Consider the following 22,541-nt stretch of genomic DNA (forward strand, 5'->3'; position numbering starts at 1 on the left):
AAGACTCAGAAATGCCTAGTTGTTGTGTTGTCGGGTGTCAGAATCGTAGCAGTGATGGGGTTAAAATGTACAGAATTCCAGCAGGATCTCACCCATTCCAAAAAAATCGCCGACGTCTATGGCTACAAGCCATCAAACGTGTAGACTGGGATGAAAGCACCATCAAAAATGCGCGGGTTTGCAGCGCCCACTTCATCACAGGTAAGATCAGGCTATTTATTAAATCTTTCTTTTTTATTCTTTCTAGTCTTCGTTTATTGATGTAGCAAAATACTTTAGTAACGTTTGTCTGATTAGCTGGGTCATAGTTACACAATGTAATGAATATTGTTAGCATGTTAACTTAGCTTTGCATGCAATTTTGTTTGTAGGAGAGCTCTCGCTTGACTCAAGCAGTCCAGATTTTGTGCTATCATTATTTGTGTATGCCGAAAACCACAATTTTAAAGCAAGGATGGAAAGGTAAAATTGTGTGCCCTCACTCTAAATGCCAACTTACGTTGACTGCTCTAACCTAGCTCCCGCCCCGTTCAGTTTCATTTCTGCTCTCTGCCTCTCGCTTTTTACGCAGCTCTGATTTCTCTTAGCTGCACTCTTTACACTATCATTCCTTTCATGCCATTACCTCCTGCAAATTGCTGTTTAGTGTTGGGATTTGCTGTTGTAGCTAAAGCCACATTGCCATCACATCACTGGCATAATTTGATTAAAACAAAATGAATATGAATGTCCCACTGTTAATCAAGTTGTACATGCCCGCACATAACATAATCATATGCGTCTAAAGACTTGTAGGCACGAAGTTTTTCGTGGGTGTACACTGAAGTCTTGTCAATAAGGTACGAGTATATATCTGGCCATTGTATACCAGGGAACTTACTAACATCGTCCGTCCACTCTTTAATTAAATACGGATCCGGTAGGCGATGTCCACTTGTTAGAGTTAACTTATTTATGTAGCATTCTCGATCTTGTAACGACAATTGTTTAGCATAATCTAACAGCTCATAATGCCGGTCTATGGGCAGCGCCATTGTTTATGGGTCCAGGCCGCGCGTGCATCCTGGCAACGGTCGGTTTGTTTACAAACATGCGAAGGGGTCTATATCTCAGGGATAAAACATAATATAAATGCAATTAAAATGTTAAATTATATGTTCTCTCATACAAGCAATGCAAATTCACCATTGTCACACTGTTAAAATTAACCAAGATTACAAGGTCATTAATGTGGAAATTACATGGAATTTGATGGTTGACATGATTGACAGATTAGCTTAGTAGGCTACCTACATACATGAACATAATGTAAGACAACAATTAGACATCAGTTTCCTTTAGTGCATCTTTAAGCTTTGATAAAATATTAAAGGGAAATTAAATTTGAGAACTCTATCTTCTAAAACTACAATGGCAAGCTGTTTCAGTACACTTCAACATTCCGGCGACTTTCATGACAAAAAGGTCTGCCTCAATAAAAGCTCTTGCTTATAAACAATGAGTAGACTTAAACACTTCTCAGTGCCTCAGTTGTAATGCTTGGACCTTTGTTGTACCATCAATGAAGTAGGGAATTTATTCAAGCTTGTTTAAGGGTGGAAAAAAATTAATCTTTGAGTTTCTAGCGGGCGGCACGGTGGTGTAGTGGTTAGCGCTGTCGCCTCACAGCAAGAAGGTCCTGGGTTCGAGCCCCGGGGCCGGCGAGGGCCTTTCTGTGTGGAGTTTGCATGTTCTCCCCGTGTCCGCATGGGTTTCCTCCGGGTGCTCCGGTTTCCCCCACAGTCCAAAGACATGCAGGTTAGGTTAACTGGTGACTCTAAATTGACCGTAGGTGTGAATGTGAGTGTGAATGGTTGTCTGTGTCTGTGTCAGCCCTGTGATGACCTGGCGACTTGTCCAGGGTGTACCCCGCCTTTCGCCCGTAGTCAGCTGGGATAGGCTCCAGCTTGCCTGCGACCCTGTAGAACAGGATAAAGCGGCTAGAGATAATGAGATGAGTTTCTAGCGCCAGTCTTTACTACTAGCAATGCCAGTGTGTTCGGACAAAAAAATGACTAAACTCAGCATGACCTTTTAAAAATGACTGAACTCAGCATGACCTTTTAACATGCCATTTTTCTTTTTACACCACCAATTTACTTTAATTAATATTAATGATAAGTGCTCCAACCCCTAGTAATTGTGTTTGTTGTTTTGTGAACAGAATAGGATGATACAGAGTGAATGAGTAACCAATGGATCCACAACTATACACAAATATACTGTTATAATAATGTGTACATTGTTATTATATAATGTTAATACACAATGTAATTAATACACACGTTGGAATTTACTCTCCTACCCTACAAAACATATATTCTGACCTTTTAATTGCATTAATATTTTGTTTTGGGCCTGAGATATGGGCAGATCTCCATTTGGCGGCCATTTTGGACGCCATCTTGAATTTCTCAGAGAGCACAAGGGGGATTTCCAGGGACTTTTAGTATGTTATTCCTAAAGGTATTCTGAACATATTCTGAAATTTTCAGCTTGTTACTAATTTGTTCCGGGTATTACCCTATTACTCCTGGGCTATTATCCTGTTCTACAGGGTCGCAGGCAAGCTGGAGTCTATCCCAGCTGACTACGGGCGAAAGGCGGGGTACACCCTGGACAAGTCGCCAGGTCATCACAGGGCTGACACATAGACACAGACAACCATTCACACTCACATTCACACCTACGGTCAATTTAGAGTCACCAGTTAACCTAACCTGCATGTCTTTGGACTGTGGGGGAAACCGGAGCACCCGGAGGAAACCCACGCGGACACGGGAAGAACATGCAAACTCCACACAGAAAGGCCCTCGCCGGCCACGGGGCTCGAACCCAGAACCTTCTTGCTGTGAGGCGACAGCGCTAACCACTACACCACCGTGCCGCCTCATGTTAATGCTAGCATGCTAATAGATAACATGCTAACAGCCTAACATGCTAATGATTAACATGCTATTTGTTAAAATTCTAACACTTTAAGGCTAACATGCTGACAGCTAACATGCTAATGGCTAGTATGTTAACTTTTAGCATGCTAACATGCTCAGGTGAACTCTGCATGCTAATCCTAATATGTTAACAGCTCTCATGATAACATGCTAATGGTGAACACGCTAACAACTTGCAAGCTAACAGCAGGCATGATATCGTAATGGGTAACATGCTAACAGCTAGCATGGTAACACGTGAATGATTATATGCTAATTGCTATCGTGTGTGCGTGTAAGTGTTCCTAATAAAGTGGCCATTGAGTTGAAGTTGATTTGCTGTCAAAGTCTCAAATGAGCAGATCCTTGCCAAATGCATCATCACCTATGGGGGAAGGGAGGAATGACTCAGTCAAGCTTCCACTGATTAGTGGCAAAATGGAGAAAAAAATGGACGGATGAAAGGCAAGACAAAGACGAGTGCGGGTCAGAACCGATATCGTGTGTGTGATGGGTGATTTGGCCTGAGGTGCCGTATGAAGTTTGGTGGATGTGTGGTGAAGTGTTACTGAGCAAAACTCCATTCATTTGAATGGGGCCAAAAATCAATGGAAGCCTATGGAGGTAAAAAGAGATGCGTAAAAACTAAGGAAAAGACGAGTGCAGGTCTCAGATGAGGGGATGGATCTGTGTGGGGACTTGGCCTGAGGCATCAAGTGAAGTTTCTTAAAGTTTGGTCACTTGGTTAAAAAAAATTGGAGTGTGAAAGTTTTTCTCCTGAAACACCATTCATTTTCAATGGGGCCAAAAATCAATGCAAGCCTATGGAGGAAAAAGGGATGAGCAAAAAGAAAGGAAAAATATGAGTGCAGGTCAGAACTGATTGCATGTACTTGTCGGGGGAGTTGGCCTGAAGGATCACATGAGGTTTGGTGCACCTGCGGTGGAGCGTGTCCGAGTAGGACGAGTCGATTCATGAGCCCTATTCATTCTCTATGGGAAAAAAACCCCAACAAGAACAAGAGAACGTGCACGTTGATCCAAAAGCTGTATACAAGCACACTACACCACTTCGGGCCAGACGTCTCAGAGTTGGAACGGTATCTCTATCTCGAACGCCCTAGGAGGAGTAGTGGATCCAAAAAATGTGCCGGAATAAGGCAGAATAAGTAAATTTAAGAACAACAGTAGTGTACTTGCCTTTGGCAAGCACACTAATAAATAGCCCTATTCCACAACTGTAGTAATCCATATTATGTCAAACAACACTCAACTAAGTAGAGAAACCACAAAATTGCTTCTCTTTTTTATTTTAAAAGCTACTGAATTAGAAGGTACCTCCAGACTTTTGCCTGGAACAATATGCAGCCCAGCCAACTACAATTTGCATAATTTCTCTGCACTTTCATTCTTACAAAAGCAGCTACTCTTCCATTTGATTAACAAAATTGAAAACAAAGTGTTCCTGCTCAGAGAAGTATACAAATAATAAATCATTTAATATTTTTAAATTCCCAGAACCCTGACCTTGAATATCACTGGAGCGTGCAAGTTTTTTTTTTTTAATAAAGACAAGCACACCTTACTAAGCCATTACTTCAATCAAATAACTGATGGACAAAAGCACAAAAAAAATTGTTTAATGTACAAAAGAAAAATCGATATTTCCAAATGAAAAACAAAGTCCTGTACACACTGATAGAATGAGAGGCCAAAGAAAAAACAAACAATTCATCTCCTCGGTCCGCCTCTTCCACGTCCTCTTCCTCTGCCGCGTCCTCTGCCTCTTCCTCGTCCACGACCAGCCACTGTGATAATGACAAGAGTTTAACTTAATCAGCTTCAGTACAATCCATGAGCTGCACATTTAAAACCAACACCACTCGTAAAACTAAACATTTAATGATACAGCCACTTGCAGAATAACATTAAAATTTAATATAATTAAATTCTGCACAAAGCTGGAAAAAAAGCTGCACTAATAAATGTGAAAGGCACATCAGAGTGAAAACTCACTGCACCTTTGGAACAAAATGTGAAACCTGTAGGATATGGCTTAGTGTCATAAGCATTCATTATTTAATAAATTGTGACCGATCATCCATTTAATGCCATTATTATACCACAGTTTAATAGCTCAGGGCTTGACTAACTTTTTTTTTTTTTAACAATCTTTATTTAGTTTTCAGTTATCCATACAAGACAATCTCGTCAATAGTATTGGAAAAAACAACCCAAAAGACAATAACAAAAGATATAAACAAAAACAAAAATGGAGCCTGTGTGAGATTGTATTAGTAAATGTTACTGACATCTGATTAATCATGTCTTCCCTTATATGTCAACCATTTCCCACATCTTTTTATATAAACATCTTTCATTTTCAACTTATATTGGTGATGGAGCATCTCACATATATCATCTATGATTGTCATTCACTGTTTGTAACTTGGAGTGTCAGACTTAAGCCAATTCTTAGTAATAGTCTTCTTCCCAGCCACCAAACGAACCCTGACCAAATATTGGTCACTTTCATGCACCGTGCCCTCCAAATGACCCAGGTACAAAACAAGACAGGATTTAGATATCATATATCCCAAAACATCACAGAGAACTGAGTGAATATTCCCCCAGAAGGGTTGCATTTTTGTGCAATTCCAAAAAGTGTGTGTATGATCTGGATCCACGTGGTTGCATAATCTCCAACATGGCTATTGAACATTTATCTGTTTACTTCTAATTTTAGGTGTAATAAAGTACCGAATTAGATTCTTCCAACTGAATTCCCTCCATTTCAAAGATTGTGTTGTAATTTGATGTGTTTTCCACATATCATACCATATCGCCTCTGGAATCTCCTCACCCAGCTCTCTTTCCCATTTGACTAAACATATAATGTTGAATCTGTTCTAGAAGCCATCAAACATTCATACAGAACCGCCACAGCCTTTGGAATAGCTTGGCTATAAGCTTGTACAAGTAGCTTTATGATGGGATGTATTTTATCCAGGGCTTGACTAACTTTTAAATCCACTTGCCCTGGGACACAGTCCTTACTGTGTCCCAGGGCAAGTGGATTTAAAAGTTAGTCAAGACCTGAGGTTTAATAAATTGTTTGTGTAGGCAAATTGTTTATTGTGTAGGTTTAACTTGCCCTGGGGGGCAAGTGGGGGTAAAATTTCCACTTGCTCTCCATTTTGCCAGTACTATTTTTTTTTTTTTTTTAGGAAAACTATAGAATAGTTGTGAATTGCAACATAAAATGAAGATCACACATCGAGTTGAAGTTTGGTTATTGATTAAGTTTATTATTAAGTTTGGTTATTGGTTACTTTTTACTTGTAAAGGACAATAACAGTTTTATCCGAAATAGTTTTTCCTGCCTTAGTCGATTTATTTCCATTTCACATGCATGCAGCTGTTGTAAAGTTCAGTGTGTTTGTGTAGAACTCTCTCAGACTGTAGGGTCATTCCTCGATAATGTAGAAATCATAAAATAGAAATCTAGAACAAAAGTTTGTATGAAGAAAATAGGGTGCCAAGACTAACAGTACGGTGTTTGAGAATATTTATATAATGGTTTGTGATAATATCCATTTCTAGGTTATTTATACTCGATTTTGTAGATACATCAGTGCACAAGCTGAATGCATGTGGGCTACCACTAGTGAATCGGCGTACAATTACACACTCCGTTTCATATATAGTCTACACTGACAAAATCTGTATGGTGCATGAACTGTCCATGACGACAATTTGTGTCATGCGCACCACTGACGTATACTTGGGCCTTAAAGCAGCTTAACAGTCTACATGAGGATATAATATAGAAATTGTCAGGGTTGGACTGAAACAACTTTTTCACGATATTCTAATTATTTGAAATGCACGAGAAGATACAGTGCCCTGCAAAAGTATTCATCCCCTTTGTGTTTGTCCTATTTTGTTGCATTACAAATTAAAATGGATTTTTGGGAGGGTTAGCACCATTTGATTTACACAACATTCCTACCACTGTAAATATGAAAATTGGTTTATTGTGACAAACAATAATTAAGATTTTTTTTTTTGTTTAGTGTGCATGGCTATCCCCCCCCCCCAAAAAAAATTCAATACTTTGTAAAGCCACCTTTTGATGCTATTACAGCTGCAAGTCTCTTGGGGTATGTTTCTATTAGCTTAGCACATCTAGCCACTGGGATTTTTGCCCATTCCTCAAAACAAAACTGCTCCATCTCCTTCAAGTTAGATGGGTTGTGTTGATGTATAGCAATCTTCAAGTTATACCACAGATTCTCAATTGGATTGAGGTCTGGGCTTTGATTAGGCCATTCCAAGACATTTAAAAGGTTTCCCTTTAAACCACTCCAGTGTAGCTTTAACAGTACATTTAGAGTCATTGTCCTGCTGGACCGTGAACCTTCATCCCAGTCTCAAACCTCTGGCCGACTCAAACAGGTTTTCCTCCAGCATTGGCCTGTATTTAGTGCCATCCAGCATTCCTTCAGTCCTGACCAGCTTTCCTGTCCCTGCAGATGAAAAACATCCTCACAGCATGATGCTGCCACCACCATGTTTCACTGTAGGAATGGTGTCCTCAGGGTGTTGGGTTTGCACCACACATAGCCTTTCTCAAGATGGCCAAAAAAGATCAATTTTAGTCTCATTTGACCAGAGAATCTGTGTTTGGGGAGTCTGCCACATGCTGTTGGGCAAACTCCAAACGTATTTTCTTTTTTTTTTTTAAGCAATAGCTTTTTTCTGGCCACTCTTCCATAAAGCCCCACTCTGTGGAGTGTACGGCTTAAAGTGGTCCAATGGACAGATACTCCCATCTCCGCTGTGGATCTTTGCAGCTCCTTCAGTGTTCTCTTTGGTGTCTTTGTTGCATCTCTGATTAATGCCTTCCTTGCCCAGTCTGTGAGTTTTGGTGGGCGGTCTTCTCGTCAGGTGTGTAGTGGTGACACATTCTTTCCATTTTGCTATAATGGATTTAATGGTGCTCCCTGGGATATTCAAAGTTCGGAATATTTTTTATAACCCAACCCTGATCTATACTTCTCCGCAACTTTGTCTCTGACCTGTTTGGAGGCTCCTTGGTTTTCATGTTGCTTGCTTAGTAGTGTAGCAGAGTCAGGGTCCTTCCAGAACAGGTTGATTTATACAGACATCACGTGACACTTTGATTGCACACAGGTGGATCTTAATCAACTAATTGTGTGACTTATGAAGTGAACTGGTTGGACCAACTCTTATTTAGGGATTTTATATGAAGGGGTGAATACTTATACACACTCCAGATTTCGGTTTGGGTCACAAAACAATTTGCACCTTTAAAGTTGTAGGCATGTTGTGTAAATCAAATAATGCTAACCGCCCCAAAATCCATTTTAATTCCGGCTTATAATGCAACAAAACAGGAAGAACATTTTTGTAACCAGCCAACACCACCGCACTGGTTAAAAAAAACGCAGCAGAGACTACACTTCCTGAGAGTGCTCAGGAAGGAGCAACTTGACACGAACCTGCTGGTGACCTTCTACCGGTCAGCCATTGAGAGCCTGCTGACCTATGCTGTGTCAGTGTGGCACTCAAGCTGCACAGAAGCGGACAGAAAAAGACTGCAGAGGGTGACTAACACAGCACAAAAGATCATTGGCTGCCCTCTACCTCCCTTGTCCACCATCTACAACTCCTGGTGCCTAGGCAGGGCAAAGAGCATCATAAAAGACTATACACACCCTGGCTTCCACCTCTTCGACCTGTTGCCCTCTGGCAGGCGCTACAGGGCCATACCAGCCAAAACAAACAGACTCAGGGACAGTTTCTTTCCAAGAGCTGTCACAATACTCAACTCAAGTTTGCACTGAGGAACTGTCATGCTTGAACACCACTGACAAGGTCACCATCACCACAATGCTGCTAACCACTTGATCTCAAACCTAGTCTCTCCTTGTCAGACTGTAAACTGTCATATTCGCACTGTAAATGTCACAAGACGGTCATATTGCACTATCATATCAAGTCAGTTCATCTGTTCTTAGACATCCTCTTCCTTTGTCATTTTAGGTACTGTAAACGGTCATATTTGCACTGTTAATATCATAGCTATCTGTAAACTGTCTTATTGCACTATTATACCAAGTCAGATCATCTGTTTTTTAGTTGCCTACATACTGAAAATAGGCGTCTGTACATGCCAATGCTACCTCTATCACTCGATGCAGCTAGTCACTTTATTCTCAACCCTGTTACTGCTATGCACCTGTGTTCCTTCAGGGACTTGCACAAGTTTATGTATAGTTGTCAGTAGTTTTCTAGTAGTAGTTTTATTGTACATATTTTCCTATGTTTATTTTAGTATTTATGTGTGCACTTTATGGTGAAGCTTTAAATCTCATTGTACTTGTATAATGACAAAGGCTTTCTATTCTATTCTAACCAGTAAGTAATTACCACGAGTAACCCAGTAGGAGGCGCAGTAACTCATTGCAGGGATGAGAATGAAAAATATTTTAAAAGTCTGAAAAAACCAGGGCTGGAGGGCATGGGACTAATGATTTTTGGCTTTTTTTTTTTTTTTACCCCAAAACCATTCATTTTATCAGCAAAAAAATTGCAATTTATTTGGAAATAAATTCCCCTTCTTGGTGAACTCCCAGGTGAAAATGATTAATATGGTACAAGAGACTTGTTTTTAATCAATTCACATTTGATGATTTCAAAAAAGCAATGCACCTTTTAATATAAACGAGCTCTACAGTATTATATTTCTGCATTTTTGCTATTCATGTCTTTGAATACTCTAATCCTTTACAATGAAGTGCAAACCAGAAAAAAGTTCTATTGTATAATTCTTTTAAGCTTTCTTCTGATGTGATCATGGTAGCAGGAGGTCTTGCATATTAAGCAGGCAACATTCAACATCACTTATTTCCCTTTCAACTGTTGTGTGGACTAACGAGGTTTTATCTGGACAGGATGTTGTGTAATGTAATACAGATACCATATGGTCAATCTGAAGATCAAGATGGTGAGTTTGAATTAAAGAACAGGCATGTACAATGGGCATTACATACTGGAAATTTTTTTTTTTAAATCAAAAACTATAAGTTCATCTCGGCCTAAAAAATTTGGGCAGACGCTCCCGCGCAGCACACGCCAGCAATCCCCCCCCCATGAAATGAGCAATAAGTAGGAGAGTTATACATGCTATCAAACTTAAAATTTTATCAGAAATATAGATACGATACTATGATTCTCCCCAACATGCTACATTAGATAAGCTAACCCCATTTATAAAAGATACACACTTATATATGACATGTAATTGATATATATTTTTTGGGGCGCACGCTCTCTCTCTGCCATGCCGATCCTGTAGGCTGCACCGACTCAATACAACTGAAAACTCCGGTCCTCGAGAAAAGAGATAAAAGCCCGCCCACACTGAAAGCTGATTGGCTTATTTTGCTGAGTAACCCAATCAAGATGCTCTTTGTCTGGCATGCGCTACATGAACAGGCACACAGCGCAGTGTTGCCAGATTGGGTAGTTTTAAGTGCATTTTGGCGGGTTTTGAATATATTTTGGGCTGGAAAACGTCAGCAGTATCTGGCAACACTGCACACAGTCTCCCTCGCGCAACCCCTCGCACACGCACATTCTAAGATGCGTGATGCAGACCTTAATGTTGCGCGCGCACGCTCTTGCTCGCTTCTATCAATATGCAGGAGACTTCCGGAACACTTGGGATGTCTGCGTTATAAGGTGACCACAGATCGTTAATCACCCCCCCACAAAAAATTTCTCAACGGATTTACATCGATCTCAAAAACAATCATTTTGGTCTGAAAAAGTCGGAAATCCGCCAATCGGCGGAAAATTCTCATCCCTGTCATTGCCATCTTTGTCAAGTCCCCTAAAAACGTTCAATGCACTCAGTGCTATGAGAATTCCTCCGCAAAGACGTGCAAACTGTAGTCTACAGGATGTTGTCACACTGTTATTAGCTGCTTAGCTAGCCACGTTGGGCATGTGTGTGGTTTAGCTAGTGTTTTTGACTGACCCGGTCCCTTACTTTGCAGTATTTAGCTGGATCTGTGGAAAGGACCCTTCTCTTTTTTATGCTCTCCCTCTCTGCTCCACCTTTCCTTCTCTTCTGAATCTCCATTTCATCAAGTGACTTGTTTAAAATATTACTGGTTACAGAAGTAGGCAGACAGTTGTTGTGCAGGTCTTCGAGAGAAGTGAGGACATCATGTTTGTCGTGTGCACCCTCGCACTGTGGCGAAAGTGAGTCCACGCCCGATGCGTGGATTCTGAAAGGTCTGTCAATTCAATCCTACTTTCGATATTAATTTATCACTGGTTATGTTGATTGTTCACGGCAGCCCAAGATGACCCTCAGGCCACCGGAAAATGTCTCGGTGTTCCTGGCGGGCTGTCCGCGTGTAGCTGTCGTGATAAACTGTCAATATGCTGCTGATATTGCAGGGTTTCCCATACATAGACCATTGTGTGGCACAGTGCCACACAATGGATTCCTATCGCCACACAATCAGGCTCGCGATTTTGACAAAAAAAAAAAACTCCGTTGCGTATCGTTCCGTTCATTCATAGTGCTCTTTCTTCTCATTCACACGCGTGCGCACACCCAAGTAGGCCTGTTAGGCTAATTAAAAATAACGCAGCCTTCCCAATTCGTCTTCTGACCCCTTATTTTAAAAGGTAGCCTACGTCGTGCTCGTGATGAGCTTTATCATAGCCTTCTTGGCTTACAGGAAACGGACATCCCTGAGTCAGGCTATAAACCAATTTTGATGCAGACAGTAGCAGCTTGACGCGAGGAACCGGTCTTATTGCATTATCCCGTTTATCCCGCTTCAGCAATGACTTCCCTTACGATAGGGCACTGGAGTTTTTTTTCAGGAGGCCACGCAGAATTAAATGTTCTGATAGGGCATGCAGGCTTTGCAACAATTAGGGTAATGCTTTTTCATTATTGTTAGTTGGCTTGGTGTTACCTTAAGTGGTTTCTTACATCTAATTATGATATTTTATTATTATTTTGTTACATTATACGATTTATTTCATTTTAGTATTGGTTGAGGTAAGTGTTGAGTTCAATATTTAAAATAAAAACCTCCAGCTTGTTTTTTGCAATTTATTCCTTGAATGTCAACTAAAGAATGATTGAAAGATTGCCACCAAAAAGGCAAAAAACTAAGGTAAAAACCAGAGATGCACCGATTGACCGGCTGCCGATCGGAATCGGCCGATTTTCATGTGATCGGCCATGACTGGCGACCGGCTGGTCAAAATTAAAATATGCCGATTTTCTGCCGATCAAAACTTGTGTATCACATAGAGATGAAAGTGGAAATACTCGTAATTCGCAACTAAGAAGACTGCAGCTCCACTGGCAGCTTGAACATGCTTTCTAGTGCGATTGTGTTGCGCTTGCGCAGAACAGTGTCAGTCCTGCGCGCCTAACGAGCTCCGGCGCGCGCGCCGTTAACAAAAAAAAAAAAAAATCCACTATATTTGGATATCCAAATATAGTGATTTTTTTTTGTGCCAGATATTGGATGTGAAAAGAAGAAAATGTTTGTGGTTGTGTGAATTTCCCATTACAGGAATTAATACGTTAGCCTATTACCAAACATCTAGTTAGATTTGTACAAAGAGAGAAAGAAAAAAAAAAAATTGTCTTTTTGTTTTACAGCCTTGGTTGCACTTGATTCCATTGGAAATTACTCTACAAATACACATTTGACAAAGATGATAGAATGACTATGGTATAAGTATGACTGGAAATTATTTTTGTATTTTGATACTGAATGGAGAAATGGGTTGTTCTATAAGGCATAAGTTTTCAGATCTAAATACCGTATTTTCTGGACTATAGAGCGCACCTGTATGTAAGCCGCATCCGCTCTATTTAAAAAAAATAAAAAATAAAAAGATATACAAGCCGCACCGGGCTATAAGCCGCAGATATCTATGTTGATATTTACTGCATGTACAGAACGATTTTGTACTGTAAATGTACATGTATGTACCTGAACAGATTCTTTCCGAACAGTGCCTTTTAACACGGCAGCAGCTTTGCTGATTAAAACGGAACAGAACCAAGAGAAAATAACCGGTATTTATTTACCTTCATTTCTCCTGTGTTTGAAACCACAAGTCACTTTAATTATCTTCGCTGGATTTGAAAATGATTACCAGTTAGTAATTTGTCGTGCGTGTTCTATCTGCTAAAGATCTGCTAATTCTTCTTTGCATTGATTTTCCGTCTATCTTATTTTTGATTCTACTTCCGGTTAGAGCGCCCCTAGCGGTGGAAGAAAAATCCACAGAATAGCCGCACCTTTGTATAAGCCGCATGGTTCAAAACCTAGGAAAAAAGTAGCGGCTTATAGTCCAGAAAATACGGTAGGCTTATGAAAGTGTGTTCCATAGCAGTAGGCAAATAATATATGAGGGGGAAGTTGTTTTTGTGCCAGATATTGGATGGGAAAAGAAAAAATGTTTGTGTGAATTTCCTATTTCAGGAATTAATATGTTAATACCAAACATGAAAGATTTTACAAAGAACAATGTCTTTTTGTTTGTTTTCAACCTTTGAGGTGTTGAAAATTTATTACTGAAAATCTGGCAGAATGTTCTATTAAAGAAAAGATAAAAAGAAAATAGTCTGTGTGTGCTGTGAAGTGGTTTGAAAAAATGAAATTGGAATCGGCCAAAATCGGTATCGGCAGGTCACACTCCATGGAAAATCGGAATCGGCCCAAAAAATTGCAATCGGTGCATCTCTAGTACAAACTAAACTTTAACTTCAATTTTGGTGAGTAATTTTCATAAAAGACAGGTTTTCCACCAACATCAAACCCAGCAAACTAATGGCCTGCCCTGTAATGTAAAGTTGGGTCGAGGAATGAAACCAGGCAGGGTTCTGGTAAAAATTGTTTTAGCTGTCTTCTCTTAAAGAACTTAAAAGAATTTAGATTGAACTGAATAATCTCAAATGCTTCTTGTAGCTTTAAAATAGTCCCAGCAGGTGACTCTGAAGAAAAATACTGTGTGTTTGAACACCGCCCGCTGTAAACACTTTGCATACACCCCAATGACCGACTCCACCTACCGCCACGACACCACCGCGCACAATTCCTTCATCGGCACAGTGGAGCACCACAAATTGCTACCTGGTCTGTGGGACACACTGTATTGTGATGTTCTAATTATTCATTTTTTAAACTTTTTTTTTTTTTAAATACAAGGAAATGGCTAATGTTAAAATTTTATACATCTACATTACATTGACAGCTTTTAAAGAAACCTCAGTGCTAAATTTTTTTTAAAACCACTGAAAATATTTTCTTATTAAAAGATTTGTAAGCCAACCTATACATCGTGTATCATAGAAACGTCTTCAAGAATCATGACGTGATATTTTTGTCATATTACCCGCCCAAACATGTTCCCAGTGCCTGTTGGGAATAGACAATTAATCCAAGCTCCCTTATGGGATAGATAGAGCTTCATAAAGTTTCCTTTTCAAATATTTCATTAGGAAATATGAGTGCATACATAAAGTAAATAACTAAAGAAATGCCATAAATGGTTTGCATTTATTCAGAAAGGGGCCTTTTGGCAAGAAGGTTTGCACTCCAGTCTCATTTTCACTTTTGGCTCCAAACCCTGAGCCTCTGCACTTACCCGCCTCCCTCTTCTTCGACTTGATTTTGGGCTCAATGTCCACCAGCAGAGTGTCAAGGGGAAGGCTGTCGGGCAGGATGAAGTAGCGGATGTTGTTGCCCCGGATGCTCAGTGACTCAAGCTGGGTGGGCTCTCTGTTTTTCAGGGTCATCTTCACCGCTTTCAGGTGAGTGTTCATACTCACATCCACACCTAATTTTTTTTTTTTTGGGGGGGGCAGGCACATGAAAACACCATTAATGAATTTTCTAGGTTCTCCTGTGCAGATTTTCCAGATTATTTACAAAACAGTGTTTATGCTTTATAATAAATATTTCTTTCAAGAGTATATGGGTCTGTCTCAGAAACTGGGTACTGTGGGAGTAGCCCACTAAATATACTCAGTCAATAAACTATACGGTTTTGAATGGTGATGTTGGTTTTAATTTGAAATAAAATGATGAAAGAAATACAGATAAAACTAAATCTTTGATGTGAATACTCTATTCAGAATTTGGCAAAAATTCTGCAAATTTGTGGAAAAATGGCAGCTTGATCTGGGACATGATAAATGGTTGACTACATCACATTCCCTTAAAAAGGTTGTAGTCCACTGAAAAATCTACAGTTATCACTAATTGAATTTTAAGTTGTAACTTTATACACCTAAGGATTGGTGCGCTCACAGAATAATCATAACCGTAATAAAACATCATGCAAAGTATTTGATCACCGTCGTAACTCCGTTTTCGCATACCCAAAACCAATACGATCGTGTGTTTTGATCTAAACGGAAAGCCTCAGGGTCAAGGTCACTACCTCACCAAAAGTAGTAACTTAAAATCACTATGCCATATAAACATTTAGCTATAAATCTGCGATTTTGGTTTTTAAAACGAAAGCTGAAAGTTAGGTATAGAATACGTTTCTTACAGAATATGTTACGATGGTAGCTGGTCTTGTATGAATTTCTGAGCTATAAAATGAGTTGTGGTCTATTTTTTACCGTAGCGTGTTATTTGTGTGCGGGGAAGGACACACATTAACAATTTGCATGTGTAGAATGGAATTTTCCACTCCAACAGTTAGAAGTTGATCGTGCTTCCATTTGCGGCCTGTTACGCGGGTGATCTGTTCGGACGTTATCACTGAAAAGGTGAGTTTTTAGAGTTTTATTTTGTTTTAGTCTTGCAGTATAAGGCAATAGAATGTTTCTTTTTCATCTTACTTTCATATTTTAGTGTTTGCGCATTTTTGGCCAATATTTTGCAACCATGGTCAATTTAGATCGAACTTTTGATAGAATCTCCGGCCAGTCATTTTGCCCCGCCCCCGCTCTGTCCGGTGCGGTAGTGATGTCCCGTTGCTCGCGCGCCACAGCAGAGACCCACGTGACCTTCAGCCAGTACAGTCGCTGTTCTTTTACCACCGCCGTTATTCTCATCTTTCCGGTGTGTTCTTGATTTTTCCATTGTGTCCTATTTCGCCATATCAAATACCCAAAATGTATCATATTATTCATATTTAAGTGAATAATCAATTCAGTCATCATAACTTGGCATTTTTAACCCAAGCAATCAAAAAGAGGAAATTTATTCAATATTTTCACTCATCTGTGAAGGAGGGGCTTTAATTCTTCATGATGGAGTTATTTTATATGGAAATCAATTTTACAAAAGCATTTGAATTGAAAAAAAATTTCCACAGTGGAGGCCAGATAAAGCAAGATACTATCTTTATTCTTATTAAACATGACAAAAGGGGGGCGTCATGGCTCAGGTGGATAAGGCGTCATACCATAAATCCAGGGACCCGGGTTCAATTCTGACCCAAGGTCATTTCCCGATCCCTCCCCGTCTCTCTCTCTCTCTCTCACTCATTTCCTGTCTCTACACTGTCCTATCCAATAAAGGTGAAAAAAGCCCCCGCCAAAAAAATCTAAAAAATATCTAAACATGACAAAAGAAACACTGAGTGTTAGGTAAATGCAAAAGAAAAAAATAAGTAAAATTAGAAAATTTATTTTTTGACCATAATGTCCCAAATGAGAGACCAGTTTCTGAGACGGATCCATTTATATTTAAGCCATACCTTTACAGTCTTACAGCATTAAAGCACCGAAGTTAATACATGTATTACCTGTGATAGTGCCGTGCACCTGGGTACCATTCTTCAGCTCAATGGTAACTGTTTCATGGCTCAATTTCATCAAAAACCTGCAGCATGGAAACAATGAACAGAACCAGAGTTATTCTCTCACACCCCACAGATTCCCAACACATTTTAAAGGGGAACAGAGGGCAATATATAGAGTAAATATAACAATAAAACACACATTAACGAACCTTATTCAAGACTTACAAAAGTTTTTTGTTCTAAGGTTGGAAAGTTATAGTGTTTTGAAAGTAGCTCGAGCAAACTATTTCCGCAGTTTGAACAGCCCGCCATGATATTAATTTTATCCAATCAGAATGCACGTTCATTTTCTCTGCGTAACACTCATGACGTATGTATGTGCCCAGTTGCGTTGGCTCATTGAGGTTGGGACTAGCACGTGTGAATCGGAAAGTAGGATGAATTGTAAGTGATCGGCTACACAAACTGGTTCAAACTGGTACCCTTCTAAGCCATAGCCTGCTTGCAGTGTCTTGCGGGATCTCTTCGTATGATTCGACAGAGCTGTCGCTTTCACTTGATGCACCCGACGCCATGATTACACGCTTCTCTCCTAGTGCAGTGGGTAGGGCTGACGTCACGGTCTTTTAAAAATAGCGACTCTTGTGCCGTTTAGCGTACCGACTATTATATTTACAATTACCAAGATATTTCGTTGTTTTCTAGTATATAAATTTGATAGAATACGTTACTTTGCCACATCAGCAACTGTATATATTATATTTGGTACCCCTTTAACGTGCGTTAGTGCACTCCAACACTCCTGATTCAACTAATCAGTGGTGGGTTTCGCAAAAGCCTCTTAACGCCAAGAGCATCTCAACTAGGACAGAGAGTGTTCACTGGGGTGCTCGCGCTACCCTTTAACGATTATTTTTGTACTACGATGTTTTTAGGAAACTCAGCACAGCCCAGTAACAGCCCTTCCTGAATGGTGTTAAAGCACCGAAACACTAAAATGTCCAGAACATGAAGTTCTCCAGGACCAGGGGTGAGAACCTGCACAAAAGACTCTGGAAACAAACCAGAGCTTAGACTTAAATAAATAAACTATCCAGGAGCCTTACACTAGAGTTTCTCAATAGCGAAGGCATGTGAGATGCAGACAGGGTCACAGGACATGTCTTGAATCCACCACCACGGTGAACAGTGAAAGTGAATAGTAGTGAAACGCTTTCGGGTTCAGTCTTTGTGTGCATCAAATCAGAGCAATGAACTCGTCTGGACAGTAGTTGAGGTGAAATGGCTACTTCTGAACTTTAGACTTTGACATACTGCAGTGCACCACAAAGCTCAATCCTCCCATGCTGTTGTAAGCGTAAACCCAATGTGGCTTATAAAATTGTTGGCAATTGCATTGTTTAACGTATAAATGATGGATCTGTTATACTAATGTATTAGGCTCTATTTTATTCTTTAAATAAGACTCCCCCCTTTTTACTTCTGTGAATAGTCACAATCACTGCTGAACCCCAGCCGGGCTTGAAGCGAACCGTTTGGTTGACTTGGCTAGAATTGCAGCAGTAGGGTGGCCAGTTCCTTTCTGCGCGCGCGCACACACTCCTATGGGTAATTTCAAGTAGCCAGTTAACCCAACTGCATGTCTTTGGACTGCAGAGGAAACCGAAGCACCCAGAGGAAACCCACAGACACAGGGAGAACATGCAAACTCCACACAGAAAGACCCCCTTTGGCAACTGGGCTCGAACCCAGAACCTTCTTACTGTAAGGCACCACCACTGCACTTACAGTAGTTACGCTACAATGACCTGCAGAGCACTTGTATTGTTTCTGCCTACCGCTAGCGGCCTGCAGTGGCTACTCATGAGTTGCGTTTTGGTCTTTGCTTTCTACGTTAACAATTCCCGTGCGGATTTCCCCAGTACACAAATACTGATGACGTAGTCAGTATTCTCTGTAACCTCATGGTTCTCAAATTTTCGCGATGTGACTACGGGAAGTGGAAAAAAATTTGTTTATGAAGTAGACCCTCATCTTTCGACGACTTCTACCATCAATGGTGAGTAGGTTGTATTTTCTAAACATATAGAAGTGATAGGTTAAGTATTTTTCTTGATTACTGCCAAGTTTCATCGTAATCAAAAGACTAGCACATAGTTTTCTAACGTTAGCAAAACCAATGTGTCCAAGTGCTGTCGGCGGACGGGCAGCCAGGATTGATTTCTACCGCTAACTTGGGAGGATGAGGGCTTTATAAATCTATTGTTTCATTTATAATTCACAATAAAACAACTCCTAATTCATCTTTGACAGTATCTTGAATGAATGAATAAATAAATAAGGTTTACTTGCAGTTATACTGTATGTATTCCATATAAAATGTCGATTTTAGGGTAGGCCCAAGTGAATTTTGTGCAAGAACTGAGTGCGGCTTTCTCCTCTGGCGGCAGTATACAGTTATGTGTCACGCTCACGCCGTAATTGTTTTTAAAGATGTTAATTACCATGGTAATTAAAATAAAAATAATAGTATATGACATTGTAGTTTGAATATTTTATTTTCTTGTTCCCTTTATTATAAGCTTTCAGCTGATACCTTTTTGAAGTAGGACAAAAATTAAGCAAGTTATGGTTATTTACAGGTGGAAGTTGTTGATATTGGGCACAGTTCTATTGTTTTAGTGTGTAATTAAGGGCTGAAAATCCCCTCGATTTTTCTAAATTTAAAAAAAATCATAACTTTCTTAATACTGGTCATAGATAGTTGGTTCATGCATCATTTTAAAGGTCTTTTCTAGTGCTTTCTAGTGTAGTAGAAATATTCCTAAGCTAATAACTTTGATCTTTATTGTCACATGTCTACTTAAAGTAATACAGTGTGGATTTTTAAAGTAGTAGTAGTGGTATGATTTCTATTATCCTCCCCAGTATGAATTACTGTGGTGGAACAGTGAGTCCTGAGCTCTTACCACAGGGTCACTGACCCAAAATAAAACGTTTATCTGAATTACAAACGAGCAAAGGCGCCATAGTTACCTCTCCACCCAGCTGAATCATTAGCCATAGTCTATTTTTTTTTTTTAATTTACTTAATAGGCACAAAGTAACTTCAACATTTTCTTCCACCTAATCCTTAAATACACTTTATATACACGTGTATAAAATATTTGCGTTGTTTTCATTCATTCCACCCACAGCTTCCCGCCTTCAATACAAAATCTGCTAGCTTTAGCCTCTTAGCCGCTAATTAAAATCTACCGCCATCCATCACACTAATTCATGTTTTTCATACATTTAATCTCTGCATATTATTAAAATAAAAGCCAACATTCATCTTACCGAACGAGTTTCATGATGGCAGTGGATTTCGAAACAAAACCCTCTACCGAAGTGAAGAAAAAATTGTCGCACAAACGACAGAAGGTCGTCAGTCGCTACGGAAATACAGAGAACTGCTTCCGGTGTGAAACGGAATGACTTCCTTCACGTTTGCGTCATTGGTTTGTTGCCAGCTTGTGACAATCCACATATAGTAAAGAAGTAAGTAAGTAAAATGTATTTATAAAGCACATTTAAACACAGCTACCACTGACCAAAGTGCTGTACAGAATAAAATAAATAAATAAATGAGCATTCAGTAATAATAAATAAAAGACAAATTTGGAAAATAAACAAATGTGAAAAATAAATGAATGTTAAACCAAACAGAGCTCTCCATTGTGAGCGTGGTATGAGGGCCTCTGCATGCTCTTGCGACAAGGCTTTCGCAGATAGCTTTTCGCAGACAGTTGTAATTTATCGTTGAGCGAGGAGTAATAGGCGTGCGCGATGTTATTCATCGCCACAACGCAAGGGGGCACGAAGTCGCGAAATCGCTAGGAGTAGTTGGTGGGTGTGGTTAGTGGAGTGTTTATCCTCCGGTTACTTATAATGACTAGAACTGGAGTCGTATAGATGTCCGTACTTCCTCACTTCCTCAATCAACCGCTCTTCGTGCTGCTCCATCTTCGCTCGTGTTTTTAAAAATGGCGGTCGTGAAAACAAACCAAACCGGGAAAGTAGGGAAGCGGAAGTGCGTGTACAGCGGATGTAGAGTGGAGCAATCAGAGCCCTCTTGTCTGCGACAGTGTCTGCGACGCTGTCTGCGAGGCTTCTGCGGTGGTCACAATTTTTGGGAGGTGCGCGCAGAGCGTCTGCGAAGGTGGGGGGGCTACGCAGACGCTGTCTGCGACACCATCTGCGAGGACTGGGTTGTCAGCATAAATTGGCCTTTAGTAGTAAACTTATGTGTAGACATATGGATATACATATATAATTAATTACATGATGTAGTCATAGAGAATTGATATCTATTTATATTTATATTGACTAGCACCCCAGGGCATGGTGCTGGCCCCTCTTCTCTTCACCCTGTACACCGCGGACTTCTGCTACAACTCGGAGGTGTGTCACATTCAGAAGTTTGCCGATGAGACAGCCATCATTGGGTGTATCAATGACGACAGAGAGGAGGAGTATAGGAGCCTGGTGAGGGACTTTGGTGTGTGGTGCAACAGGAACCATCTGCAGCTCAACACCTCGAAGACCAAGGAGCTGGTCATTGACTTTGGGAGGTCCAGACCAAGGTCACGACCAGTTCTGATCGAGGGAGTCGAGGTGGAGGCTGTGGATTCCTACAAGTACCTCGGGCTGTGGCTGGACAGGAAGCTGGACTGGACTTGCAACACCAATCACTTATACAGGAAAGGACAGAGCAGGCTATACTTCCTTAGGAGGCTGCGGTCCTTTAACATCTGCAGGAAACTCCTGTGGATGTTCTATCAGTCTGTGGTCGCCAGTGTCCTGTTTTACACCGTGGTGTGCTGGGGGGGGGGGGGGGCAGCACATCCAAGAAGGACACATCCAGGCTGGACAAACTGATCAGGCGGGCCGGCTCTGTGGTCGGCATGAAGCTGGACTCTCTGGTGACGGTGGCAGAGAAGAGGTCTATGGACAAACTACTGAACATCATGGACTATGCCAGTCACCCTCTGCATACCGTCATCAGCAACCAGAGGAGCCTGTTCAGTGACAGAATGCTCCTTCCCAAGTGCAGGACGAACAGACTCAAAAACTCCTTTGTCCCTCATGCCATCAGACTGTACAACTCCTCTCTGGGGGGGAGGAGGGGTAACAGGAGGACAGAGGACGGGAAGGAGCAGTAGCCTAGCCTAACAATAAGCAATACCGGACAATGTGCAATATAAAGTGCAATATCTGTCCTACTGCCCCCCCTTCCCCCTCCTCTCTTCCCCATATCTTATTCTTTTTATATATTTGTATATGTAAAAACTTAATTTATTTTAATTTATCTAGAAGTTTTCTCTATTTCTTTTCTCTGTTTATCTGTAATGATGCTGTTGGAATCTTAATTTCCCTGAGGGAACCCGCCCAAAGGGATCAATAAAGTTTTATCTAATCTATTCTCATCTAAAGAAGAGGAGTGGGATTAAATAAGTTTTTACTTCAGCCCACTCCTTTTCGGACATCTCATCTCATCTCATTATCTCTAGCCGCTTTGTCCTGTCCTACAGGGTCGCAGGCAAGCTGGAGCCTATCCCAGCTGACTACGGGCGAAAGGCGGGGTACACCCTGGACATCCAGGTCATCACAGGGCTGACACATAGACACAGACAACCATTCACACTCACATTCACACCTACGGCCAATTTAGAATCACCAGTTAACCTAACC

General features: G+C 40.6%; 1 protein-coding gene across 1 annotated transcript; it reads right to left on the reverse strand.

Annotated features, from left to right (window-relative positions):
• Window positions 1-4,593: 4,593 nt before the first annotated feature.
• On the reverse strand, window positions 4,594-20,265 carry snrpd1 (small nuclear ribonucleoprotein D1 polypeptide). Its single transcript, XM_060942015.1, has 4 exons — window positions 20,148-20,265; window positions 16,812-16,888; window positions 14,694-14,885; window positions 4,594-4,777 (listed from the first exon to the last, which is right to left on the reverse strand). Exons 1-4 carry the CDS (start codon window positions 20,159-20,161, stop codon window positions 4,701-4,703), a joined length of 360 nt encoding a protein of 119 aa, XP_060797998.1. The 5' UTR covers window positions 20,162-20,265; the 3' UTR covers window positions 4,594-4,700.
• Between the last annotated feature and the right edge of the window lie 2,276 nt (window positions 20,266-22,541).

Source organism: Neoarius graeffei, chromosome 16 (assembly GCF_027579695.1).
Source record: "Neoarius graeffei isolate fNeoGra1 chromosome 16, fNeoGra1.pri, whole genome shotgun sequence".
In the NCBI taxonomy this organism is placed as follows: Eukaryota; Metazoa; Chordata; class Actinopteri; order Siluriformes; family Ariidae; genus Neoarius; species Neoarius graeffei.

What these genes read in the sequence shown, in the direction of transcription:
- snrpd1 (XM_060942015.1), bottom strand. An exon ending in GGTGCACGGCACTATCACAG is followed by an intron (nt 14,886 to 16,811) that starts GTAATACATGTA and finishes AAAAAAAATTAG; the next exon opens with GTGTGGATGTGAGTATGAAC. An exon ending in GTCGAAGAAGAGGGAGGCGG is followed by an intron (nt 4,778 to 14,693) that starts GTAAGTGCAGAG and finishes TCATTATCACAG; the next exon opens with TGGCTGGTCGTGGACGAGGA.